The 24,830-nt window shown below is 47.1% G+C and overlaps 4 protein-coding genes across 6 annotated transcripts; 1 reads left to right on the forward strand and 3 right to left on the reverse strand.

Annotated features, from left to right (window-relative positions):
- Nucleotides 1-26: 26 nt before the first annotated feature.
- Nucleotides 27-4,689, reverse strand: fuca2 (alpha-L-fucosidase 2). The gene is made up of 7 exons (XM_056590853.1): nt 4,310-4,689; nt 4,037-4,224; nt 2,704-3,043; nt 2,167-2,377; nt 1,433-1,623; nt 686-797; nt 27-314 (listed from the first exon to the last, which is right to left on the reverse strand). Exons 1-7 carry the CDS (start codon nt 4,495-4,497, stop codon nt 177-179), a joined length of 1,368 nt encoding a protein of 455 aa, XP_056446828.1. The 5' UTR covers nt 4,498-4,689; the 3' UTR covers nt 27-176.
- A 94-nt stretch (nt 4,690-4,783) lies between these two features.
- On the forward strand, nt 4,784-9,356 carry LOC130382916 (putative deoxyribonuclease TATDN3). 2 transcript variants are annotated; one of them, XM_056590894.1, is made up of 10 exons: nt 4,784-4,862; nt 4,952-4,984; nt 5,066-5,139; nt 5,271-5,355; nt 5,439-5,501; nt 5,597-5,706; nt 6,097-6,152; nt 6,533-6,645; nt 7,113-7,193; nt 8,681-9,356. In XM_056590894.1, the coding sequence occupies exons 1-10, from the start codon at nt 4,809-4,811 to the stop codon at nt 8,822-8,824; spliced, it is 813 nt and encodes a 270-aa protein (XP_056446869.1). In that variant the 5' UTR covers nt 4,784-4,808; the 3' UTR covers nt 8,825-9,356. The 2 variants fall into 2 exon arrangements, with proteins under 2 accessions (XP_056446869.1, XP_056446870.1); XM_056590895.1 differs by having other exon boundaries at nt 7,116-7,193; nt 8,681-9,346.
- A 1,825-nt stretch (nt 9,357-11,181) lies between these two features.
- On the reverse strand, nt 11,182-16,053 carry LOC130382904 (proton-coupled zinc antiporter SLC30A2-like). Its single transcript, XM_056590869.1, has 8 exons — nt 15,557-16,053; nt 15,084-15,337; nt 14,706-14,852; nt 14,067-14,220; nt 13,559-13,757; nt 12,988-13,093; nt 12,248-12,382; nt 11,182-11,782 (listed from the first exon to the last, which is right to left on the reverse strand). Exons 1-8 carry the CDS (start codon nt 15,607-15,609, stop codon nt 11,631-11,633), a joined length of 1,200 nt encoding a protein of 399 aa, XP_056446844.1. The 5' UTR covers nt 15,610-16,053; the 3' UTR covers nt 11,182-11,630.
- A 377-nt stretch (nt 16,054-16,430) lies between these two features.
- On the reverse strand, nt 16,431-24,692 carry dnajc5gb (DnaJ (Hsp40) homolog, subfamily C, member 5 gamma b). Of its 2 annotated transcripts, XM_056590909.1 has the most exons (6): nt 24,424-24,641; nt 23,991-24,110; nt 23,372-23,585; nt 20,018-20,174; nt 19,040-19,099; nt 16,431-17,529 (listed from the first exon to the last, which is right to left on the reverse strand). In XM_056590909.1, the coding sequence occupies exons 2-6, from the start codon at nt 24,101-24,103 to the stop codon at nt 17,420-17,422; spliced, it is 654 nt and encodes a 217-aa protein (XP_056446884.1). In that variant the 5' UTR covers nt 24,104-24,110; nt 24,424-24,641; the 3' UTR covers nt 16,431-17,419. The 2 variants fall into 2 exon arrangements, with proteins under 2 accessions (XP_056446884.1, XP_056446885.1); XM_056590910.1 differs by lacking the exon at nt 19,040-19,099 and having other exon boundaries at nt 16,432-17,529; nt 24,424-24,692.
- Between the last annotated feature and the right edge of the window lie 138 nt (nt 24,693-24,830).

A 24,830-nucleotide genomic window follows, 5' to 3' on the forward strand; every position in this document is an offset into this window, starting at 1 on the left:
GTTCATTGAGTTTTTGTTCACATATAATTTTTACTTCTTTATTCAATAATTCTCACTCAAATATGCAACACATAAACACATTATTAAAAATAATCAATATTCCCAGTATGTAAACATTCTTAAAATCAGTCTCACAAAATGTATTTAATCGAAAACAAATTTTCAGCAGTTTCTGTTCATGCCACTCCAGTGATTTTCAGTGCCCATGCCCATTGGCAAGGCATCTGATTGAATGCCAGCAGAGGCAGTCGAACCTGCACCCCACTTGGCTTCATGGGGTTCCACTGCAGAGAGCCGTAGCCCAACATCTCCACCTGACGTAGAAATACACAGCATAGAGTAAACCGTACATGTTAGGGGTTCCTTATTCTATTCAAGGAAGTCGATAGGACAGGGAGTTAACGTTGCATTGAGTTCCTTTCATTCTATACAATTATCAATAAAAATTAGTGTACTATGAAGAAGAACTATGAAAAAGTGTCTAAAATCTATTCTAAGACACTTCAAAATCTAAATCCAACATTTCAAAATAAGAGTCAACTCTGTAGGAAAAAAAAAATCAACATTGTTCCGCTGAAATTCTACTAGCGCATAACCTGTACTATGCTAATCATAAATCTGTATCATTTAGCGGCTAGCTCCATGAGCATGGTCTGAGCATGCTCAGAGTGAAGCAGCGCCCTACCTGAGTCCTCCCTGGGCTGCTCAGCACCGGGGCCCCTAAATCCACCACTCCATCTTTAGGCCAGTCCAGTAGAATGGCGTAGATGGCCTTTCTCTGAGGTCCGTACGTGTACCTGGGAGGGAAAGAACGACGGACACAGGTCGGCATGGAGACGACGGTGAGATTGTGTGTGTGTGTGGATCAGCTCTTCTGGGCTGGAGGCCATCGGCAGAGCGGAGCAGCATGCCCTGGTGTGGCGGGCGTTCGACTCCCTGATGAAAAGCGCCTAGGTTCAACCTCCCGAACCTGAACCCATTCATACTGTAGTGGAGGAGACAGATCTTTTATTTTTTGCCGGTGATAAGCGTTGTATGAATATGCTGTACATAAGGATATCACAGGCAAAGAGCTATCCCGTTGTACTTGTGATTGTGAGTCCGGTTGTGGAGGCCAGACCCCTCATGGCCTGTACGCCCGGGGAACTGTGCATGTTGCACATCCCGGCACTTAATGCACACACTTATATGTTGTACGTCCTTGCACTTAAAAAAATAGTTCTTAGCATCGTGTTGCATCTTATCCTAGCTATCTTTGTTGTGTACGGGGAATGGGTTAACCCAACAATTGTTAGTGCTTGGCACTTTGTTCTATGAACATCCTTACTGTATCGACGCCGTTATATATTGTTCTTTCTCTTTCTTCTGACAAATGTACTTATTTTTAGTCGCTTTGGATCAAAGTGTGGCGTGGATGTAACCGCGGGCTCACCAGACGTTGGTCGTGAGGGTGTCGTTCTGGGCCCTCCAGGCCGTGCTGTTGTAGATGGCCTCGCCGTTGACCCGCAGCCAGCCGCCCACCTGCCGCAGACGCTCCTCGTAGATGGGGGAGATGCGCCCGTCGTGGGTGGGCCCCACGTTCAGCAGGAGGTTGCCCCCCAGTGACACCGTCTCCACCAGGGTCTGGAGGGGAAGGGGGGGCGAGCAGGCAGCTTGTTAGACCAGTGGTTCTCAAACGGGGATCCCACCGTCAACATGTTGAGGTGATATCAATTATTTTAGTCAATGCTTTATTGAGAACACTTGTTTCAAGCTAACCAGTACCTCATTGGACCACACATGTGTAGTGTTAACTCAAGTCCTGAATAGCCTGTTCTACACATAGAGTGGTCGATAAAACACCAGATACAGTTTTATGAGTTGGAGGATAAGTCAAACACTACAAACATGGCTTCTTCGCCATGTCCTCCCAATCCAAGACGGACCGAAGGTTTACCTTGGGTCAAATAAAAACAGCAGGCGGGGCTTATTTAGCATTCCGCCCACTTCCAATACAAACTGAAATCTTAACCCGTTTTCGAGAGATGCTTCAAGAACCAAGTGTCCCTTCCCTTGTGTCTCAGAATGAACCACATGTTGAACATTTACCACTCTCCGAGTCACACCTAGCCCGAAACAACGACACCACAGGGGCTTAAAATCCATCAGAGGGTGTGGCCTTCTCACCGTGATCAGCTGCTCGATGGTGAGGTAGTCCCCGAGGGGCGCTTCCCGCCGGTAGCCCCACGACTTGCGGTCGATGCTCATGCAGTTCTCCCACTTGCGCGCCAGCAGGTGTCCGGGCATGTAGCGGTCGGCGCAGGTGTAGTACCCTCCGTGCTTACAGATGGAGCCGTAGCCCCACCGGTCGTTGGTCACCACCGTGTCCCGCACGGGGCTGCAGGGGAACACAGGGGGGGGGGGGGGGTTTAGTCCCAGACGCGTCTGAGGTTCTTGGTTTGAACCCCAATGCCCGCAGTCTAGCTGCAGGAATCCTCGAGCGAGACGGAACGGAATAAAACCGAATAGAGATCTTTGGATGATATGCAGTGGTCCTTGCGCATGGTGGGAGTCGAACCGACAAACCCTGGACAGGAAGTCCCCTCCCCCCTCTGGATCGATCTCAACCTCTGAGCCTCAAACTAAAACGTGGGGGAGACCTGGACCTCGAGTCAGCCTGCAGAATGAATGAATGAGTGAATGAACAGTGCCTAGCCCCAGTACCTGTCGTTGTACAGCCAGGCCAGGAAGCCCGTGCTGTTCCAGTACTGGTCAGGGGCGTCCCCGTCCCCGTCCGACCAGAGCACCTCGGGCCGGTACGTGTTGACGAGGTCGTACAGCTCCGGCAGGGACTTGGCGTCGGGGAAGAGGCGGGTCTTGAAGCCGCTGGCGGCGTCCTGCTCAAACAGCGGGTTGAACCACTCGAAGAGCGAGTGGTACAGTCCGAGGCGCAGGTCGCTCCCGGAGCGCAACGCGGCCGCCACCTCGCCCACCAGGTCGCGCTTGGGGCCCACGTCAACGGCGTTCCAGTTCCACGACGTCTTGGACCCCCACAGAGTGAACCCTGCGACGCAACACGGGGTTAGCATTGAGGTTGTTTTTTTCGATACCGATATCAGTATCCGAAATACTGCCCCGATACTGGCTGAAATGCAGTATCGGGTATCGTCGATACCATCACGTGCCAGAACAGAGCTTCACAAACAGGTGCGGTGCTATGCTGCGTCGGTTAAGGGTCGGAGGTGGAAAGTCAGAAAGGGAAACGCGTCATCTGCGACCTCTGTGCGTTCAAGCTACCAAGTCGGAAGAACAAGTGTTATTAGTGGTTACAATGCTAGAGGCTGCATCGGGATATACTCCGAATCGGGCCGATACTCAATATTAGGAAACGGGAAGGAAAAAATTGGTATCGGAAGATCTCTAGTTAGCGTGGACTCTCTGGGAGGGCCATCGGTCAGTCTATTCACTCTTAATTAATTCTATGAATCGGCTTATCAACACAGAGCCATCTACATCTACTACCATCTACTAAGTTGGTCAAACCGTGTGATATTTCGACGTCACTGTTTAATGCTTATAAATATAGAACCAATACAAGGATCTATGGAGCTATCCATGTACCTCAGGGGCCTTTATATAGCATCATGTGACCTTGTTTATATGATCTCGACCTGCGCGGAGCGTGAGGAGACATATCCACTTTGTGAAATTCTTCAGTCGGGAAGGAATGAAACCAAAAGTGATTTGCCAATAAGCACAGAACTGTGTGTCGCAATAACGACCAGTTTGACCCAACCTTTCAAACGTTTCCGTCATGCAATTCACTACCTACTTTTTAAAAAAGATTTATTGGAAATTAATAACAATGAATAATAATTATAATACCTTTGTAGGAATGCTGATATTTGATTTAGGTTTGCTTTTGCACCCCTAAGAAGAGTCTTAAATCGCCACTGATATAGTATTTATAGTGATATAGTATATCAATAATCATTTCCTTTAAAACAAAGTAAGTTCCTCCCATAGTACTCTGACAGTTTAAACCATGTTCCTGTACCTTCGTGGTGTTTCGTCGTCAGGACGATGTACTTGGCTCCTGAAGAGGCAAAGATGTCCACCCACTCCTTGGCATTAAAAAACTCAGCGGTGAACTGATGGGCAAAGTCCTGATACTGAAACCCAGGCGGATAATTATTCTTCATGAAATTAACATACGGTTGCATATGCAGCTTCTGCCAGTACCACCTGCAACAGGAACATAAACAAATGTTGGACATGTCTTGCTTTGGGACAAACAAGGAAGTGAAAATGTGGAAATGAAGGCACTCACCAAAACCATTCGCTGCCAAAACTGGGGACGGAGAAGACCCCCCAGTGGATGAAGATCCCGAACTTGGCCTGGTCATACCACTCGGGAAGCGGCCGGGAGTCGATGGACTCCCAGGTGGGCTCATAACCACTGCTGCTACCTATTATCACACTTATCACGTTGAAAACCACCAAGCATCGCCATGCCATTGTTTACTTAGAAAACAATGTCACCTGGCTCCGTCTCCGATATGTCTACGCGCTCCAGAAGAAGTGTCTCAGTTACTATAAGCGGTGTGTAGTGCTTTCGCGTAGTAAAGATGACAGTTATGAATTGTTTGCAAGCGCATAGTAGGAAGTCATCTGGTCTATCATCTGTCATCTCGATCTACAGCCACTTGAACTCCGACCAATCAGAACTGAGGGCTTTGAACACCTCCCACACGGCACACGCCCTATTGTGTTACTGCGCATGTCGCGCATGCGCGATGCACAATGTTTTGATCCGCAGAGCTGTCCACATGCATGGGCTGGTGGACTGCCACTGTCATATCTCTTCGGAGGACTTTGACAAGGTGTAGTGATGGAGACTTTGGCTGTAGTTACAACCAAAAGGGTTACGTTTCATTCATGCTAACTTTTTAATTGTGTCTTTTCTTGAAAGGATATCGAGGAAGTGATCGCCCGTTCAAAACAGGTGAGCGGTGCAAAAGTTATAAGAGCTAAAAAACAAAATGGTGTGCAGCCAAACCGTTGTTAATTTGGTGGATTTTCACAGGCTGGATTGCTGGGGATTTTAGCTGTGGCCGAACATCACGGAGAATTTGACAAGATCATAGAGTTGTCACAGAGGTAGGCCACCTTTGAACTCCAACGAAATACAAGTACATCGAAGAGGAAAACTTTGACAGCACACCAAGAGAGAGATGCATACGTCTACCGTACATGTAGATGTGTATCCAACTTTTCAACATTTCCCTTAGATTTCCTGGGTTTATCTTCCCGTGTTTGGGAGTCCATCCTGTCCAGCAGACCGTCCCGACTGTACAGAGATGCGTCTCGCTTCAGGTGAAAAGGCTTTCACGATCTTAAGCGATACGTGATGAAATGGGGATGAGGATTGGCTGTTTTATATGTATTTCTCTGCGCAGGATCTTGATGCTGCTTTGCCACTCATAGAAAAATATGAAGAACACTTGGTTGCAATCGGAGAGGTAACGTATTGTTGTCTTAAAGGTAGATGCCGTAGTGTTGATTATGAATATCATAAGCTGTTAAAAAAAAAAGAAGTAAAAAAACCTTTCCTTAGGTGGGGCTCGATTTTACGCCCAGGTTTGTGAGCGAGGAGGGGGCCAAAGACATCCAGAGACAGGTCCTGGTTCGTCAGGCTGAGCTGGCCAAGCGACTGGACCTCCCACTGTGAGTCTCCCAGGAACCAGGCTGTGGATTTTGTAAAGGCTGCTTGTGTGGTGTGCTTTGTGGCCCTTGACTATGGAAAGCAAAGAAGGCCACTAACTGGCCCTAGAATGGCGCGGTAAAAGTGCTAAACAGCACAGAATTCCTGCCAAACCGCACGGATTCTGTACGGATTCCGTACGGCTTCCGTGCGGTTTAGCACTTTTACCGCGCCATTCTAGGGCCAGTTAGTGGCCTTCTTGGCTTTCCATACTTGACTGGACAGGCAGTCTTGATAATACCCAGCAGATATCAATGTAGGTTAGATTGCGATTGGTAAATGAGTCAAGTGCTGTTATGCCATCATTATTCTTGAACCCACAATGTCAAGCCCTGTGTAATTCCGACTGTTAGGAACGTCCATTCGAGATCTGCAGGAAGACCAACCATCCAGCTGCTAAAAGAACAAGGTACTAGGTTCAAATCCCATTCTCCACTTCCAGTCAACTTATTCGCTATAGTGGCCTTGGTGACTCCAACTTGGTTGTAAATGCTGGAAATGGAATGGAACGGAATGCAGTATAGAACCAAGATGGCCGCTTAACCTGAGTAAGGCTTAAACTGAATTCTGCTGCTAAATTTCAAAGAGTATTCTGATTACAACACAATTTTACAATATTTCCATTGCTGAATGTTAAAACATTCCTTTTTCAGGTTGTGTGTGTATGTGATGTTTTTATAACTCTATGAACTTGTATATTCTTACTCCAATCTCTTGGTGCCCTTGTTCAGCACTTTGTACTGCAGTGTACTGTTAATTTAGTTTGATTGACGCTTCCCCCTGGTTCAGGTGTGGAGAAGGCCCTGCTCCATGCCTTCGACGGGAAGCCTTCTGTGGCCATGGAAGGGGTGAAGGCAGGCTACTTCTTCTCCATCCCTCCCTCCATCATCAGGAGTGAACAGGTATACTGAGAGACCGAGGCAACTATTAGGACACACTTGAGAAGTGCCATTATTTGACCCGATTTGATAATCACAATTATTCAATCATTAGTCAATCAATTAGTAATACATTTACATTCTGGGGTCGCTTTACTGTATAAAAAATGAACTATAATAATCAAGCAAATGCTGAGTTGTAATGGATTGTGAGTAGTTTGATTCGATTTGAACAGGCATACAAAATCAGATTAATGTGTTTTTTTTGGTATATTATAGTTATTATATTTTTTTCATTAATGTATGCCGACCTTTGGCAATAAAATAATCACACAGGCCAAAATTATTGCCTTTTGATTGTTGGAGGACTTAATTGGTTGCTTTGTTTCCTTTAAAGGAAAAAAAATGTCATGTTGATGATTGTGTTGTTATTTCAAACTATTCATGGTTTATAACTTGCTGTGTGGGGTTGTTGCTCATTTTCAACCAAGAAGCAAAAGCTGGTGAAACAGCTTCCTCTGGAGAATATCTGCCTGGAAACAGATTCACCGGCGCTGGGCCCAGAGAAACAGGTAGAGAAACACAGACATACAGTCCATACACACAAGCACAAACAGGTAGGATAGTAGCTCTGATACACACAGACATACAAACACAGACAGGTAGGATGGTAGTTCTCTCACACACACACACACACACACACACACACGCACACACACACACACACACACACACACACAGGTAGGCTAGAGTACTTGTACACACAAACGTACACACACACAGGTAGGCTATAGTAATAATAAACCCAAACACACACACAAACCGGTAGGCTATAGTGCTAATACACACAGACAGACACAAACACACACAAACAGGTAGGCTATATCACACACACACACACACACACACACACACACACACACACACACACACACACACACACACACACACACACACACACACACACACACACACACACACACACACAGGTAGGCTATAGTAATGAGACACACACACACAGGTAGGCTATAGTAATGAGACACACACACACACACACAGGTAGGCTTATAGTTCTCATACATACAGACACACACACACACAAACACGTAGGCTATAGTACTAATACACACAGAGATACACACACAAACAGGTAGGCTAGAGTACTTGTACACACAAACGTACACACACACAGGTAGGCTATAGTACTGATACACACACAAACAGGTATGCTATAGTAATAATAAACCCAAACACACACACAAACAGGTAGGCTATAGTACTAATAAACACACACACACACACACACACACACACAGGTAGGCTATAGTAATGAGAGACACACACACACACACACACACACACACACACAGGTAGGCTTATAGTTCTCATACATACAGACACACACACACACACACACACACAAACACGTAGGCTATAGTACTAATACACACAGAGATACACACACAAACAGGTAGGCTAGAGTACTTGTACACACAAACGTACACACACACAGGTAGGCTATAGTACTGATGCACACACAAACAGGTATGCTATAGTAATAATAAACCCAAACACACACACAAACAGGTAGGCTATAGTACTAATAAACACACACACACACACACACACACACACACACACACACACACACACACACACAGGTAGGCTATAGTAATGAGAGACACACACACACACACACACACACACACACACACACACACACACACACACACACACACACACACACACACACACACACACACACACACACACACACACAGGTAGGCTTATAGTTCTCATACATACAGACACACACACACACACACACACAAACAGGTAGGCTATAGAAGTCATACACACACTTTTAGAAATCTTATTTTTAGTCTCCTAATAGTTAAAAATGCATATATTGTATGATTGATAGGCTAATGCACAATGTAATGTCGGAGCATCAAGACTGTTATAAGGTCACCGGAATTTAAACCTCACCACTCTTTACATGGTTTAACCTTTGAGGGGTCTTAACGCACTGCGTCCCACATCGTCTTATTCCGAACAGGTGCGCAACGAGCCCAGTAACCTGCTGGTGTCGGCCGAGTACATCAGTAGGATCAAAGGGTTGCCGTTGGAAACGGTTCTGGAGGTGACGACGCGCAACGCTCTCCGGCTGTTCCCGAAGCTGAAGGCGGCCATCAGGCTCTGATTCGCTACTCCACGCCTTTTTTAAAATTAACGGGAAGGCACTTATGGGTTGATAATTACCTTTCACGTGAATTTGAAAACTCTTCCGTCATCATTTTTAAACAATTAACCAAGTCGATGTCGTTGTGGATCAGAGAAGATCTGCAATCACTGCATTGTAAATAGATATGATTTCGGCAAATGTGTGATTTGCAATGTGTAAATGTGTGACATGTGAAAAAATCGGGGTGTTCAGAAAGAAACATTATTTTGCAAACCCCGAAATCCATTGATATTTAATAAATATTGTTGAAAATAAATGATTGAAACGTTTATTTACATGATTATAAACCCTATCTCGGGATTTGATGTGATTTTAGTGTTGTCATTGTGTCTATATGTGTATGCCACCAATAGGAAATTATCCGACACTTATTCAGGTTTTCTTCGTGCATTGCCAGTATGTGTATGCGCTCTATCAGAGTTGAGTAGGTAAATATTGCACCGACTTTGTTTGATTTGGTACTTTATAGATATAAATAAATTACACACGGTGCAGTTTAAAATCCTATCTCAAAAACAAATACTGCTTTGTGGGAAATTAATGATTGCTCATGATAATCCAATCCAACCTAATTGTTACTCGGTCGGGTTGCTATTAGTCTCGCAAAGCCAGACCAAACTACAGCAAGTAGAATGGTATAGGTTGCTATGAATGAACCAGCTCGGCATGGTGTCCGACCGTCCTGAGGAGCTTGTCCTGGCTGTTAGGAACCACTAGGGGGAGCCAAACACCAAGCAGTAGGGCTCCTCAGTGCATCACAACCTCAGTGCAAAATCTCAAACATTAGAGTGGAGACTGGAGATTAGTTTATCTGGACCCCGGTTAACCAGAGTTCACTACATGAACGTCAGCGTGTAGTGTTTTGAAGTTGACCTCGCTCTTTTTCCCCTCCCCTCGCTGATATAGCTCTGCGGCCATGTGGCGGAAAACCCACAAGAGTCCAGATAATATTCCACCCTCAGGTCTCCTTATCGGGCATGCTCTACGCTTGGTCCCAGGGGGGGCCTGCAGGAGATGTTCCAGCACGCCTACCAGACGGACCGGAGGGACGGCCTTACCGGCCTGGTCCTGAAGGGGAGAGACTGTGGTGAACTAAACCGGCCTATTGTAGCGATTGGGTCAAGTGAAACAGCCTTGAAACAATCTTTGAAGTCTTGAAAACCATTGGTCAAAGTCCGACCGACAATTTTCGTCAATCAAGTAGTACCCTAAATGCAATAGGGATGATACATTTAAACCCCCCCCCCCCCCCCGCAAACAATTCAGCGCAGGGGGGCCCATCAGTACCTCTTGTATAGGGGCCCAGGACTTGTTGCAACGGCCCTGCTACTGGTATAAGTATAGTATACGAATCTAATACTACTTGTATATGCTATATCTAATGGATACTGAATGATTTGCAGTTATATTGTTATGGCATTGTGTTAATCTCGTGTTCTATTATTTATTTCTTGGAGACAACGCTTAACAAAGCCTAGAGGCCACCGAGGCAAATAACGACATTCCTACAATAGCGAATGGGTTTTTCCAAATAAGGCCTATGTTATAAATATTATTGATGAAATTTAAACACAGATAAGATACAAATATATATTTTGAAATCTGACATTTGCTTGTGTTGATAATGAGCCGAATTCTGAAATCAAATGATTCACTAGTTGAACGAAAATACAAAAGGATTGTGTGTGGATAATGGCTGGTTGAAGCAGCCTCACCTGGCCCTAGTTGGTCTGATTGGACTGGGTGATTCTGCACACCTGTTGCACATTCTGTAATCATCAGTGTGGTTAACAGGTTCAACCAGCCACTCCCACTGGCATTAAGGAAGAGGTCTCCTGCATGACAACAGGGAGAACCATTGTTGTGGCCCCATTGTCTGCGACCTTACAATAAACCGGTTTACTTTACGGTCGCCTTCCGACACGACACCATGTGTCTTTTGTTGAGGAGGAGCCAAGAAATAAAACACCTAGGTGCCTGGAGCCAGGTGTGGCTGTTTAAACCAGCCATCGTCCACGCACGCACGCACGCACGCACGCACACACACACACACACACACACACACACACACACACACACACACACACACACACACACACACACACACACACACACACACACACACACACACACACACACACACACACACACACACACACACACACACACACACACACACACACACACACACACACACACACAGAGAGAGAGAGATAAACAGTGTTGGAGCTCAGACATTGTCTCTAAATTTACATTTTTCCATAATTGTTCAATAATCACTAACTTTAATTTAGAAATAATCTTTATTTCTGTCTTCAAAAGATTAGCTTTTAATGATCCTTCAGCGGCCCTGAAGCCTGAATGATGCTCAGACAGCCGGTGAAGGTGGACCGGGGCTTTTTCCACACCGGCGTGCACGCTTCTGGTTCTGCGTTGGGGAGTCCGAGCGAGGTCCATCAAAAGGCACAGACTCGGGGACATCTGGAGAGCTTCACGCTCTCCAGATGTCCCCGGAGAGCTTGAAGGTGAAGACGGTGTGTCCGGCTGAACACATCAGGGGGGCCTCCTCAACCATCACAGACCGGGAACAGGGAGCCGGAGAACGTCCGAACCTGACATCGTTCCTCGAGGTAACGCGTACCGTACAGGGCGATGTTCGGCGCCCTCCGTGACGCCTCATCGGTGACGTAGCGTCCCAGGAAGTGGCTGTCCGATGCCTCGGGTCCCAGGGCGGCGGTGGGGCCCCCGGGGGCCCACGGCCCCTTCAGTCCGCCGGGGGCCCGGCCCCCCAGGGGCCAGCAGGCCCGCCCTCGGAGGAGTAGCGCTCCACTTGGACCGTGGCGCCGGAGAAGCCGAACTCTTCTCGCAGCTGGGCCGTGACGTCCTGCAGGACCAGCCGGGGGTCCGCCGTCTCCTCTGAACACAGGGGGGCCGCAGCGCCGAGGGGGTTAACGCAGAGGACCCTCTGAGCACCACGGCTAGAGCCCCTCGGACCCCCACCGGCCACGGTTTTAACGTCCATTTCAGCCCATCTCCCCAACCAGGTAGCATTTAGAAAGCATTTAAAGTGTGTTGTCATGGTTTCCTAAAGATTCTAGAAAGTGCCTCTGGACTGGACTCTTCATAGCCTCCCCCTTGCCCCCACACACCCCTCGAATGAAATGGTTATGCACTTATTGTACGTTGTACGTGCTGGCACTTAAATATAGTACTTAGCCTCGTGTAGCAACTCATCCTAGCTATCTTTGTTGTATACTGGGAACGGTTTACGGTCATCTTTACTGTAATACTTAAAAGCGATACATCTAAAACAATATCTATACGTGTATTAATATTAATATGTCATATGAATATGTTCTGGAGCCGGTGGCGAGCGCTCACCCGTCTCCACGTGAACGGAGACCAGGGAGTGCGTCCCGCTGAGGCTCCAGGCGTGCAGCTCACGCACGGCCCCGACCCCGCCCACTGCCAGCAGCGCCGCCTTCACCTCCGGCACGCTGACCCCGCTGGGGGCACCTGCACGCACGCACGCACACACACACGCACACACACAGTGTTTCAGTAGACACACACACACAGTGTTTCAGTAGACACACACACACACACCCACACACTCACACACAGTGTTTCAGTGTAGACACATACACACACACACACACAGTTTCAGTGGAGACACACACACACACACACACAGTGTTTCAGTAGAGACACACACACACACACACACACACAGTGTTTCAGTGGAGACTTTTCCACGACTAATTCCCATGATGCATCCCTTCCCCTTGTATCCCTGAAGCCTCAACCTTCAATAACCCCTATCACCTAAACCCAACCACTATTAAACTAAATGAAAACAAAGCTAAATCACGACTGAAAGCTGAATGAAAGGCCAGTAAACCCGTGTCCTCAGTGCTACCTCTAGATAGGTGTGTGTGGGCGTTAACTAGGTCCTCAGTGCTACCTCTAGATAGGTGTGTGTGGGCGTTAACTAGGTCCTCAGTGCTACCTCTAGATAGGTGTGTGTGGGCGTTAACTAGGTCCTCAGTGCTACCTCTAGGTAGGTGTGTGTGGGCGTTAACTAGGTCAACGAAGCTAAGGCCAACCTGTTCCCCGTTTACCTTCCATTAGAGTTCGGCAAACATCCTTAATGATGGTGGAGGTGGTGGCCAGGACGAGTACGGAGAACAGGAAGGTGCAAATAGGGTCGGCCATCTTCATCTCAGGCTGGGGAAGAGAAGGATATAAACATCATGACTATTCACGTTTTATTTATTGTGCTCATTAAGTAAAAACTCAAATGAGGTTTGTTTTATAGGCTCAGTCGGAAATGGCCTGGAGTGTGGGTATAGATTGACATCATAAAACTCATGTAAACTAATAAAAGGTTTTTATCTTGAGGTCTCCAACACACCAACCATGAAAATCCTAGAAGACAAACAAATCATTCAGACTTCGGTGCGAAACAAATCAAACACCAATCACGCCTATTAGAGCTACCCCGAACTGTACCGAAATTCGCAAAATCGTTTATCGGACTAATCCGATGAAAATTCGAAGCACTATGCGTCATGCAGTACGGATACGAGTTCAGTTCATATCGGTTGTACACAATCGTTTTAAATGGTGCATTATGGGTAACCAGATCTAGAACCTCGACTCACACTACGTCGGCGCCGGCGGCAAACTGACCCTCAGGTGGATGATGGTGGCGGCGACCAGGACCCCCACGCTGTGCAGGAGGTCGCCCAGCACGTGGACGAACGCCGCCCTCACACTCGTGTTGCCGTGGGCGTGGCCCCCCTTCCTGCCCTTGCGCCCCAGGGGGTCAGAGGTCAACGCGTGGCTGTGGCCGTGGGAGCCCCCCGACTGATGCAGGATCAACGCCATCCTGGAACACAGGAGAGGCGCTCGACCAATGATATTGAAGAACACAGTGAAGCATTCTGATGGCCCACAAGGACCATGCATCTGTGCATCTGTGGGTTTGATTCTCCTCTGTTCGTTTATCCTTCATTTAAACTATAGAAGAGGGTGTGACTCCCTGTACAAAGGTTCTTGGTTCGAAACGCTGTAGGTTGCCTGCAGGTTGCCAAACATGTAGGCCACCTTGAGCAAGATACCTCAAACCCTCCAACTCCCTCCCACCTGCTCCTTAATGGTAGATATCTACAAAATAAAAGTCCCCCGTCAGGCTCACAGGACGTTGGCTCCCACGGCGCAACCCGAGGTGAGCAGCATGATGCGGGTGTTGATGTCGTAGTCTCCGTCTAGGATCCGCTGCCCCGCCAGCACCACCAGCACCCCGGTCACGGCCCAGATGGACAGCACAGAAACAAGCGCTCCCATGGCCTCTAGGGAGGGCAGAGGAACTACGTGGATCAGTGGTTCGAGTGAAAGGATTATTGTGCATATAACGACATATTAATAATGTAATAGTACATATTTACATTAATATAAAAATGATATATTCACTTCGACTTCTTGATGTTTGCGTTGATGTTTTATTCTTGGTCGTACGATACAAACTGTTACCAGTGACCAAATCTTTGATTGTCGTGCGGTCAACATAACTTAATCATTCCCAAGCTCACTCTCTCTTTCGGTCAATGCCAAAAACCGACGAACAGGTGGATGCCATCACACATGACATGAACCCCACCGCCGGCCCCCGAGCCCAGGTGAACCCGCCCAACACCCAAAGTGATAGCGCAGCAAGCAAGACCACAGAACATACAGAACACAGGAGACCCTCGTGTGTGGCACCCATAGACGCTTTGGTTCTTCGCATTCAGCACCGCAGGCCAACCGGTTCAGAGTGCACTGGTCTCAGTCCCACCTGCTCGGTGCCAGCCGAAGGTCATGGTGTCGGTGGGGGGCCGGGCGGAGATCCACAGAGAGAAAACACTGATCATGATGCTGCCGAAGTCCGTGAGGAGATGAGCGGCGTCCGTCATGACGGCCAGGCTCTGCGCCGCGTAACCGCCTGGAGACGAAAGGGTTAATTTTTTAGAATCGCTTCATTGGACCCCTCAGTAGGGCCTGTTCCTACGGAACAAGTCGTTTGCTAACTAAAGGAATCGGAATTAGTGCAGGGACAAGACCTGGGCGTAAGGTTGGGTTTCAACCTTACGCCCAGGTTGGGTTTCATACTTAACAATATGTTGCGCATGACCAGACGCCTGTTATCGTGTCTTTTCGTTGTGCCGGCCCTCACCGATGACCTCTCCGGTCATGAACACCAGGCTGACGGCGCACGCCAGCAGCAGCTTCCTCCTGGCGGTTCGCTTCTCGTTCCGCGCGGCCCAGGACGCCACGTGGGCCTTGTCATTGTTCCCGCCGTGGCAGTGTCCGGCAGACCGCCGCCCGCTGTCCAGTACCGGCCCGTTTCCCACCTGGACCGAGTCCTCCTCATCCTCCTCCGTGCAGCAAAGCGATCCAACCTCTTGCTCCGCTGCGCTCCGGGACGTCCTGCCACGATGCGAACGGTAAAGTTTGACACCTGTTGGGCATCGTGTCCGACGGCCGGAAAGTGGGTGGGCGATAATTACGCAAACGCTATTTGCGCACAAACACACTATAAAGCGTGTAAAGGCAATCAACAAGTATGATTTAATGATTAAATATTATAGCATTGGTGAGAAAGGGTTGAAAAACTAACAAGAAAAGCGTTGAAAGACGAACGCCTACCCGAGGAACTCTGAGCCGCTTTCCTCCAGCAGATGACGCGTCTCAAAATCCATAGGGAGTCAAATGACTTTTCCCCCTTTACATTAATGTTAACAACTCATTCTACACGAGCCTCTGTGGTAGCCACTGTGTTCGGCAGGTGCGAGCGCAAACAACACGCAGCAGGGCAGGTGTGCGCACAAACAACACGCAGGTGTGTGCGCGCTCACGGCACACCGTGCACGACGGAGGCGTGAGAAACTACAGTAGAGAAGACAGCTTGACTCTCGTGTTCTGCGCAGACTCAGTAGTAAGGGGCCCCTTGACAAACATCACAAGGATAATGGTGCTTCAAATATACAGTATTCAAGGATCGAGGAATGGATCCAGTCATATCCCGTTTAATAAGCCTTTTACTTTGACCCAGTTTACACAACAGGAATACTTGTTATCATTTTGGAAGGTCGAAAACATTCATACGTTAGGGAGAGGATTTAGGGCCACATGTGTTTTTTGGAGTTCGTAGGCCTACTGACTTTAAAGTGAGAATTCTGAGAATAAAGTCAGAAATAAAAAAAAAGAATCACATGTGGACCTAATCCTCGTCCGTACATTTATTTCGTGGAAATGATTTTAAAGTGTGACCGACAAACGCAATCAAAACAAAATCGTCAACTATTAAACCAATAGCGTCATCGTAGACCAGATTGAGTATTGGTTTACAGCCCCGGGTGGTTCGTTTGGATTGAGTGGATATGCAGACTTGCGGGGGTTCCAATGCCCCGTCACCCACTTTACAGGAGACAGACCACGCAGAGGAATGCAGATATTTGGATGACGTGACATGATACTGGAGGAACTATTTGACGTTTCAACGCGCATAAAGGGAACCAAAGTGACGTTGACGTGAGAAGTTTAAAATTTAATTGAAAATTGAAATGCAGTTCAGAAAAGAGAGATGCATCAACATTTCATATATACACTTTATACATTTCAGTGGTACTTTTATAAGGGGAAACATATTTGGTGGAATGTAAATTACAAATACACCTATACAGTAGCTAGGCTATTTCTGATTTAACATTAAAAACAAAGTCAAACACGGAAGATTCGTGTACATCTACGTCATTTAAAATCCCCCTCCACCCCGTGAATCAATGGTTTTCTCAGCATTTCACCCGGAAAAAAACAAATGAGCACATCTTAGTTTCTTATTGGCGTGATGCTGGAGTATTCTACAGTGCCTACACACCGGGGAACGAAGAATCAAATATAGTCCCGACCTTCCATGCTTCTCATGGTTTACAACGTTCACAAACGGCCAATCGGAAGACGTTTATGATGGTGCTTGTGATGACGTGATACATGCTGAAAATTATTTTTTTTCAGTCGAAACGAGCGGTTTTCCCGAGTTGTGGTCTCGACCGTCAGCAGCAGTAAGCAGAGATTCAAACGTTTACCTTTAGAAACCAACACCGCGGGCTGTTGGGGCAATGCTGGCCGGGTCAAACGCTCTCCAATCCGCCTTGAAGTGCAACAAAGTATTCATCCACAATTCCAACAAATCTAAAGGAAAGAGCCTAAAACAATTCTGTAAAAATAAATAAGAACGTTTCACGAAATAAATCGTGAAACTTTGGCATCAGGAAAAATAAAAGAAACGAAGAAAATCCTCTAATTTCGGTTTAATTCCTGTAAAAAAAAAAAAAAATCCAAAAAGAAATCCTCTTTCAGGCCTTTTCCGTTCTTTTTTTCTTCTCTCCCTGGTCTCATTCACAACTTTATTCATTATCCACTGTGGGCGTGGCTCCAGTGGGGGTGTTCCCCCCACGGTCTGTCATAAAGTCCTGAAGACCTTGAAAGACCCGGACACCGGGTCCCCGCTCATTCCTCAGCCGGGATGGTGAGCTGGTAGACGGCCTGGTCCTTGTCGATGGACTCGGTACTGCCGCCGTTTGCCGCGTGGGGCTGGATGACAATTGGCGTGTTCTCGCCTGCAGGGGGCAGCGGAGGGCAGTGTGAGAAAAACGGCAAACAAAATCGCAAGCTCATAAATATGGTTCAGGTTTTTCTTTTAAGGAGCTGAAATGTGAAGATGTGACTTGTTTGTGAAGATCAGCAGCGGGGAATGTTAACGAAACAATTGGCTTCCAATGGAGCACCAACTTGGTTAATGTTAACATGTTAATATGCCGTCAGCGCGTAGAAGCCTATGATTTGCCATCAGCCAGCGTTAGCAACATGATACAGACAAGCATGTTAAAAACAGACCAACAGACGGAAAGCCTAATTGCTCATCAACACAGATTAATGGTATTAATATTAAAAAGGGTTAATATAATGGACAATAAATGCAATGCAATGAATATTTCACTTTGGTAGCAGTCGTTTGACAGTTTGAACGGTTTCGGTGAAGAGGTCAAATGTCTAATGTTAAAGACGTAGAAGTCCGAACAACTGTGATGGGATAAAGATCAAATAATCGAACTCAACCCAAACCACAAATAAACCTGCGGCAAACAGCTAACGTGGAGAGGCTGAAATAAATAACCACAGTCCTGCCTCTTCTCCTGTATACAATGACCAACCGTGTTTAAACATTGAGGATATTTAACAAGCCTTTTAAATTATTCAGTGTATTTTCTATTCTGATCATTCTAATCGCATCAAAGCGGTTTCTGTCCATATATGTGGATCCTTGCTAGCCCAGCTGGTGGAGCATGGCTTTAACACCTCCAGGGTTAATGGTTAGAATCCCACTGGTACCCATGAATATCGCTAGTCACTGTACTTTATCTTTGAAAATATTTCAACTTTCAACTCAAATGGCATTATATGAAATCGATTAATTTCGCATAATTCAAATTGCCAAACCATCGCAAACTTGCAACACACAAATCCTCTTTGCCACTCATGTACAAGAGTGTCTAGCGGTTAGGGTGTTGGACTCCCAGTCATAAGGTTCTGGGTCCGACTCCCAATGTCCCGAGAACTAACCTGTACCTGAATTACCTTCGCATAAAAGCGTTATCCTACCAGCTATACATTTATAGACCGGGTCACAAAACCAAACCTGATTAAGCAGTTTTGTTCTGGACATGACCGCAATTATTGTGTGTTGTATGTCCTTGCACTTATGTAGCATCTTATCCTAGCTATCTTTGTTGTGCACGGGGAATGGGTTCACTTAACTCCTTTCCAAGTATACTTGCCACTTTGTTAGTGCTTGGCACTTGGTTCTATGAACATCCTTCCTGTACCAACAGCGACATATTGTTGTTTCTCCTTCTTCGGACAAATTGACCTATCGTAAGTCACTTTGGATAAAGCCTATGCTAACTGCCCTGAATGGTAAAGTAAATGTAAATGCCTCGACTCGCTCGAGTTCTACCAAAGTGAACGGCGGCGGTTAGAAGGGCTAGTAGCAGCAGCGGCGGGGTAGAGGGGGGGGGTCACGGCGGTTGGGACTCAGCCCAGCACGGGGAGCCATAGCTGGGGTATCACCTGCGGCCCGGGCACCCGAGGGCGTGGGGCTAGGCTGCTCAACTACTGTCTCCCCATTGGCTGTGGAACAAGAGATGTCAGAGGGCATTTTTCAATGGAGGGATTTCACGTTTAGAGTGTTCCACTGTGGGCTGCAGGACGAAGAGGAGTGTGTGGACGACCAAGTGTCGAATGTTATTGAAATATTAAAATTGGGATGCGATGCCACCAGGTGCGTGTGTGATCAGCCGTCACAAGCCGTTTGAAAATCTGCCTTCTGCTGGGTTTTAGTGACATCACAAGCGGGGGTGTCCACCTAGAGGTACGCTGGATAGATCAGCATGCATATCTATCCAGTGTACATCTAGGTGGACACGCCCACTTGTGTTGTCACTAAAAGATAGTAAAAGGCAGATTTTGAAACGGCTTGTCATGGGTAAACACACTCCACCTAGTAGAACAACATCACCGCTTTAATGGAATAAAATATTGCAGTGAACTGCATACAGGTGTATCAATCTTTATAGCTCTTTATCAACAGACGGCATTTACTGAGATTATTTTTTATGGGATTTATTTATCTGGATTTTATGTTGTTTGGCTTGTATTGCTGACAGACATGGAATAACCCAGTTTATTATTTACATATTTTCCCCTCTGTTTACTCGGTTTTTCCATTTGCTAAAAATGCAACCTTTCCAAATAATTGATCACTACTGTGTGTTATTGTCCCACACAGATGACCTTTGCCTCGTCGTAAGAATTCCAGCGCACAGAATGACGCTGGAATGTGACACAATAAAAACAGGCCACACTCGCTTTTGCGGTCCCAGCGTCCGTCACCCAAAGGTCGCTGATTCAGGGACACCTGGTGATCTTTACAGCTTGAAGGGGATGAGGCGTTGAACAAACCAACATGTAAGCAGACCTAAAGAAAACCTGCTCTACCCGTCGGAGACTCAGCAGGGAGAACAGAAATGTGACCCCCCCCCCACTCACCTGCGTCCTGCTCGGCCCTGATCTGGGCCTCCAGGTCTTCTGGGTCCATGTAGGGGTCGCCGTCCCCCTCCAGGTTCTTGCCGCAGCGGCCGCAGCAGAAGCAGCAGCAGCAGAGGCAACAGCAGCAGGTGAAGAGGCTGCAGCACACCACCAGTGCCTGTGGGGGGGGGAGAGAAGGGGGTCCTTTAGCTACAGCGAGGGGCACACTCGGGCTGAACCCAGGAGGGGCTCACAGCAGGGCACCGAGAGGATGAACAGGCTACACGCCGGGTCGGTTTCATTAACGTCTGAAGGCTGAAAGGGTGAGGGCCCAATGTCATGAACGTAACTTTATTTGAACAGGGACAATGTACAAAAATAAACAACATAGACCTTGTTTAGAGCAAGGAGAGGTGCATTGTACCAGGTTTTAGCAAACTGCTATTATCCACCTTTAGTCCCTGGGCAGGTAAGAACAATAAGAACTACAAATCTAAACAAGACACAATAATACCTAAACATGGGATTAAACATTAAAAGGATAACAAGATACAGTAATATAAATACATAGGATGAAAAAGTTGACGAAAAGCACTACATTACATATATAGGGGCATATTTTATTAAAAATATACCCCTATCCTACTAGCACTACACAATGCTATAAGTGTGTGCAGGTCTGTTGTGTGATCAGCAAGGAACAAGGAACCAGAGATGTTCCGATTCCAATTTTCCCTTCCAGATTCCGAGAATCGGCGCGTCAAATGCCGCCCCTAGCACCAATAGGAAGCGTTGCGCTGCAGCACCGTTGTGATTGTATTTTGAAAGCAGCAGATCAACAAACATACTCGGTATAGGCTACCCTAACGTTATGCCAGTTGTTTTATGACTACATATATGGCCCTGATGCCCATGATCCTCTCTTTGTGCTTACAATGATAGACACATTAATTCATAGTTACTTTATGTACCGTCGGTCCCTTTGTTTACGGTTTAGTCACTTTATTCACCGTCATTGCTCATTCATTTTGCATTCGGGAATCATTCGTCTACAGCATCAACAACCTCCATACGTACAGGACCTTGTATCAAGTCGGGATGTACAAAAAACGGCGTTAAAAAAGCGCTTTATCAGGGGCGGCGACGCTAGGGAATAGACCAGTGGCGTGACGGTTAGCGGGGAGGCGCGCCCCCGAGTGCCTAGCCGCCACCGGTGTGGGCTAGCACGTCGGCAGTAACGGGGCTGTCAGCGTGCGTTTGGCTTAACACTGCATGTGTTTGTGGTGTTCTCTGCCTGTGTTGTAAATAAGCTAGTCACATGCCCGATGCTGCGTTTTAGGCGGTATCGGGTATCGGAACCACTCTACAAGGAACACAGATATGCTGATAAACTCACCTTTCCCATATGGTAAGTGAGAAGGTTTTGCATATTTTTACTTCACCACAAGTTCTTAGAGGGACGTGCTTGAGTGGATGTCCAAGCTTGTGAAACTGATGAAGCGCACACGACTCCAGGCGTGACTGAGAATGTTCCGATCCAACAGAGCCCAGGAGTACTTTCTGGGGGCGATATTTTGAATATTGACGAAGGTCAATTCGTTTTGGTTGTTGGCAGCACATTGGCCTTTACACAGGCGTTTTCGACTGAGTTGCAGTGGTGACGTTTCGTAATCTCTCCTGAACCGTTCTCGCCCACTGCACACACACGAGGGGTTAACAGTGCTTACAGAGGGCTTATGGAATCCTGAGCAAGACGGGACTGCACGACCTCTACACACGGCGGTGGACGGTAGAGAAGGCAGTGTTTCCCGCAGACCAGCTCCAGCCCCTGCTGCAGAGCGAATTCAAATCGCCGGCAGAACGGGCTGGGGGTACCCAGTCTAGCTCCGTAATCTATCTAAACTATAACCGCAGTTCACGTTAATCGCATCGTTTGCTGCGTTACCAACGTTGTCTATGCTGACTTAGGGTGCAGGATGTTAAATATCATCAATAAGGTTGAGTTCATAAGGCTAACATTATCTTTTCTGAGTCTACAATAATTTGGGGCAGGTGTGTTTGAGCACACATTGGTAAACTCCAGATGTCGCCGACCGTCTTCACTGTGCCAAATATTCCGCTGCATCGGGTTTTCCTTTGTAGGCGCGTTGAGAGGAGGAGCGGGCGAATAAACTGTCAGTGCGTCAGCATGTATCAGTTATACGCGGGTTGATCAAATAAGTGGTAGTGAATACCCGTGCACCATTGGCATGCATGCGCGCTTGTCTCTGTGTGCTTGTGCGAACGAGAATGACAGGGAGAAAGAGTGCTAACCGGAGATGATTGAACGGAACGATATTTATATTTCAAACTCGCGAGAAAAAAAGCTGAATCAATTTGTGCCGCCCGGTGTTGTTTCTGTGGCACTGCGCCACACATTGGTCTATGTATGGGAAACACTGGCAGGAGTGAGGTGTGCTTGGAAATGCTGGTGGCCTTACCGCACATTCCTGTCATAGCTTACATCATCAACACCAGCGAGCATGTGAGCTAAAAGAAAGTGGCGAGAGAGGTGCCCCGGCCCTTTAAGGCCTGCTCCTCAGACGTTGTGCTGGTCATCAGAGCAGTTACCAATGTACATGTAGAATACCTGTACATTGGAAACTTCCACAGAAGCTTCTGTGGAGGTTTCTGTGAGCAGAACCATGCAGGGAAAGGGTTCTCTCTAATGGACTGCAGGAGAGAAACACACTCCCATATTTACAACACAATGTCTGCATAGAGGCGTCAGCAGCACCGTGGGGACGAGGGAGGTCGATCCCAGGACGAGGAAGGTCATGTGTTTGATCACTAATAATGTCTCAGCCTCGGCCTTAAAGGGGTCATTACAAGCCGTTTGAAAATCAGCACTCTCCTGTGTTTTAATGACGTCACGTGTGGGCATGTCCACATAGATGTATGACGGATAGATAAGAAACATTTGCTACAGCTACTGGGTATGCTGGTAGACGGATCAATCAGGTTTACATCTAGGTGGACACGCCCACTTGTGATGTTACCCAGGCACAGGAAAAGGCAGGTTTTGAAGAGACGTGTAAGGGCTGATCACACTTACACCTGGTGGCATAACATGCCCCCTTTAACATGTATCAGAGTTCAATGCAAGTTGCTCCGGCTAAAAAGATAAAATACGAAATACCTGTATAATTAATACCGTATCATCATACTCAACAACACCTTGGTGAACTTTGTAGCATGATACTGCCTAAATTGCAGTGTTGGGTGTCGCCGAGTAACCAATTCTATACACCGATCGGATACCATCAAGTGACTAATCTCATTTACTACACAGGCACAGCAGGCTCACCCCCCTTTCGCGACTGGCTGGTTCCTCACCTTGAACCAGCACTTTGACGTGAGGAAGTAGTACTTGACGCTATCCTCTCCGAACTGCTCGGCCACATAGAGCCCCATGGAGCCATACTCGTCGTAGATGTTGCGTTTGTTCTCGTCGTTGAGGATGGCGTTGGCGTTGTTGATCTCCTTGAACTTCTCCGCCGCCTCCGGGTTGTCTGGGTTCTTGTCCGGGTGATGCCTAAGCGCCAGCTTCCTGTAGGGACAGTTTAGAACGAGAGGATCTGTGTGAGATGACAGCTGATGGGTTGAGCGGCTCTGAGTTATACGAGACATGTGTGGACAAGCCCCCTGCGACGATGTGGAAGAAGAGTCGTTTTAGATCAAATCAAACATTCTGTATGGGACGCCTTTCATCAAAGCGGCGATACCAACTGCTTAAAACGGGAAACAAGGCAACAGGAACCACCCATTGGTTTTTAATAATTGCCAGTAAAAGGGAGTCAGTTAGAGAGGCATACATTTGGGGGATAAAGTTTACATTGATTGGGAAAAATGTTGGGGTGTTTAAACCGATAGTGCAGATAAGAATGCATTTAGAGTGTAGATGCATCCCTGGGATAAAGATATAGCTACAGTATATCTAAATAACCAAACCTACCGGTACGCCTTTTTAATCTCGTCCGCAGTGGCTCCCTTCTGCAAGCCGAGGATCTTGTACAGGCTGTCCCCCGCCGTGGACATCTTGCGCTGAGGTTTATTCCCTTCTTCCATGGTGGATCTGACAGGGCGTTAAAACACAACACAACTCAAGACTGGGTACACGTTTCAATCCCGCTACCACGTTCACGTCCACCCGGGTCCGTGTGGAGAAGGCGCCAGTACACGATAGCTACACACTGAGCATCATGAAAGGATAGGATATTATTAATTGGGATATCTGCACTGATGTTGTGAAATGAGTCTTCCTCTTTCGATAAATATTAACCACAATCAGGTCATGACTCAGTGCTGTCAAGGCAGGAGTTGTACATTGACCCAGGCATTAGCCGCTTAGCTCGGCGGCATGAGGAAGTAGACAACAGAACACATACTTGTAGTTACAGCGGCCGGATCGGTGTTTGAACTTCAGCGAGCGTCGCAGGATTCACAAACTTGGTCTGGTTGTTTTAACGTTTGCCGCATGATAAACCGAATTTCAAAGATATCCCCTCTCCTAACAGCAACGCGGAAAGGAAGATTTCATAACTAACTTGATGAAAGTAGACCCAGGAAGTTTCACCAAGGAGAAAAAAAAAAGATTCCCGTTTCGTCACCAAGGGGACGGGTGTGGCTTGCGCATAGCTGCGCTGCAAATGCGCAGTCCAGAGTTGTGCGCCGCTCACACTGGGAACCTCTATTCAGGAGAAAATAGAGTCACTTCAATTCAGGCAACCTTTTAAAATTATACAGGCGATATTTTTGTGCGAACTATGGATTCATTTAATAAACTTGTTTCAAC

This window comes from Gadus chalcogrammus, chromosome 5 (genome assembly GCF_026213295.1).
Source record: "Gadus chalcogrammus isolate NIFS_2021 chromosome 5, NIFS_Gcha_1.0, whole genome shotgun sequence".
Lineage (NCBI taxonomy): Eukaryota > Metazoa > Chordata > Actinopteri > Gadiformes > Gadidae > Gadus > Gadus chalcogrammus.

What these genes read in the sequence shown, in the direction of transcription:
- LOC130382916 (XM_056590894.1), top strand. Translation starts at nt 4,809, where the DNA reads ATGCATGGGCTGGTGGACTGCCACTGTCATATCTCTTCGGAGGACTTT. An exon ending in CCAGCTGCTAAAAGAACAAG is followed by an intron (nt 6,153 to 6,532) that starts GTACTAGGTTCA and finishes CCCCTGGTTCAG; the next exon opens with GTGTGGAGAAGGCCCTGCTC. An exon ending in CCATCATCAGGAGTGAACAG is followed by an intron (nt 6,646 to 7,112) that starts GTATACTGAGAG and finishes TTTTCAACCAAG; the next exon opens with AAGCAAAAGCTGGTGAAACA.
- LOC130382904 (XM_056590869.1), bottom strand. Translation starts at nt 15,609, where the DNA reads ATGGATTTTGAGACGCGTCATCTGCTGGAGGAAAGCGGCTCAGAGTTC. An exon ending in AGCGGCTCAGAGTTCCTCGG is followed by an intron (nt 15,338 to 15,556) that starts GTAGGCGTTCGT and finishes GCATCGTGGCAG; the next exon opens with GACGTCCCGGAGCGCAGCGG. An exon ending in TTGCCGAACTCTAATGGAAG is followed by an intron (nt 12,383 to 12,987) that starts GTAAACGGGGAA and finishes GCGTGCGTGCAG; the next exon opens with GTGCCCCCAGCGGGGTCAGC.
- fuca2 (XM_056590853.1), bottom strand. Translation starts at nt 4,497, where the DNA reads ATGGCATGGCGATGCTTGGTGGTTTTCAACGTGATAAGTGTGATAATA. An exon ending in GCCTGGCTGTACAACGACAG is followed by an intron (nt 2,378 to 2,703) that starts GTACTGGGGCTA and finishes GTTCCCCTGCAG; the next exon opens with CCCCGTGCGGGACACGGTGG. An exon ending in ACCCTCACGACCAACGTCTG is followed by an intron (nt 798 to 1,432) that starts GTGAGCCCGCGG and finishes TTTCCCTCCCAG; the next exon opens with GTACACGTACGGACCTCAGA.
- dnajc5gb (XM_056590909.1), bottom strand. Translation starts at nt 24,103, where the DNA reads ATGGAAGAAGGGAATAAACCTCAGCGCAAGATGTCCACGGCGGGGGAC. An exon ending in GAGATTAAAAAGGCGTACCG is followed by an intron (nt 23,586 to 23,990) that starts GTAGGTTTGGTT and finishes CTGTCCCTACAG; the next exon opens with GAAGCTGGCGCTTAGGCATC. An exon ending in CAGGGCCGAGCAGGACGCAG is followed by an intron (nt 19,100 to 20,017) that starts GTGAGTGGGGGG and finishes CTTGTTCCACAG; the next exon opens with CCAATGGGGAGACAGTAGTT.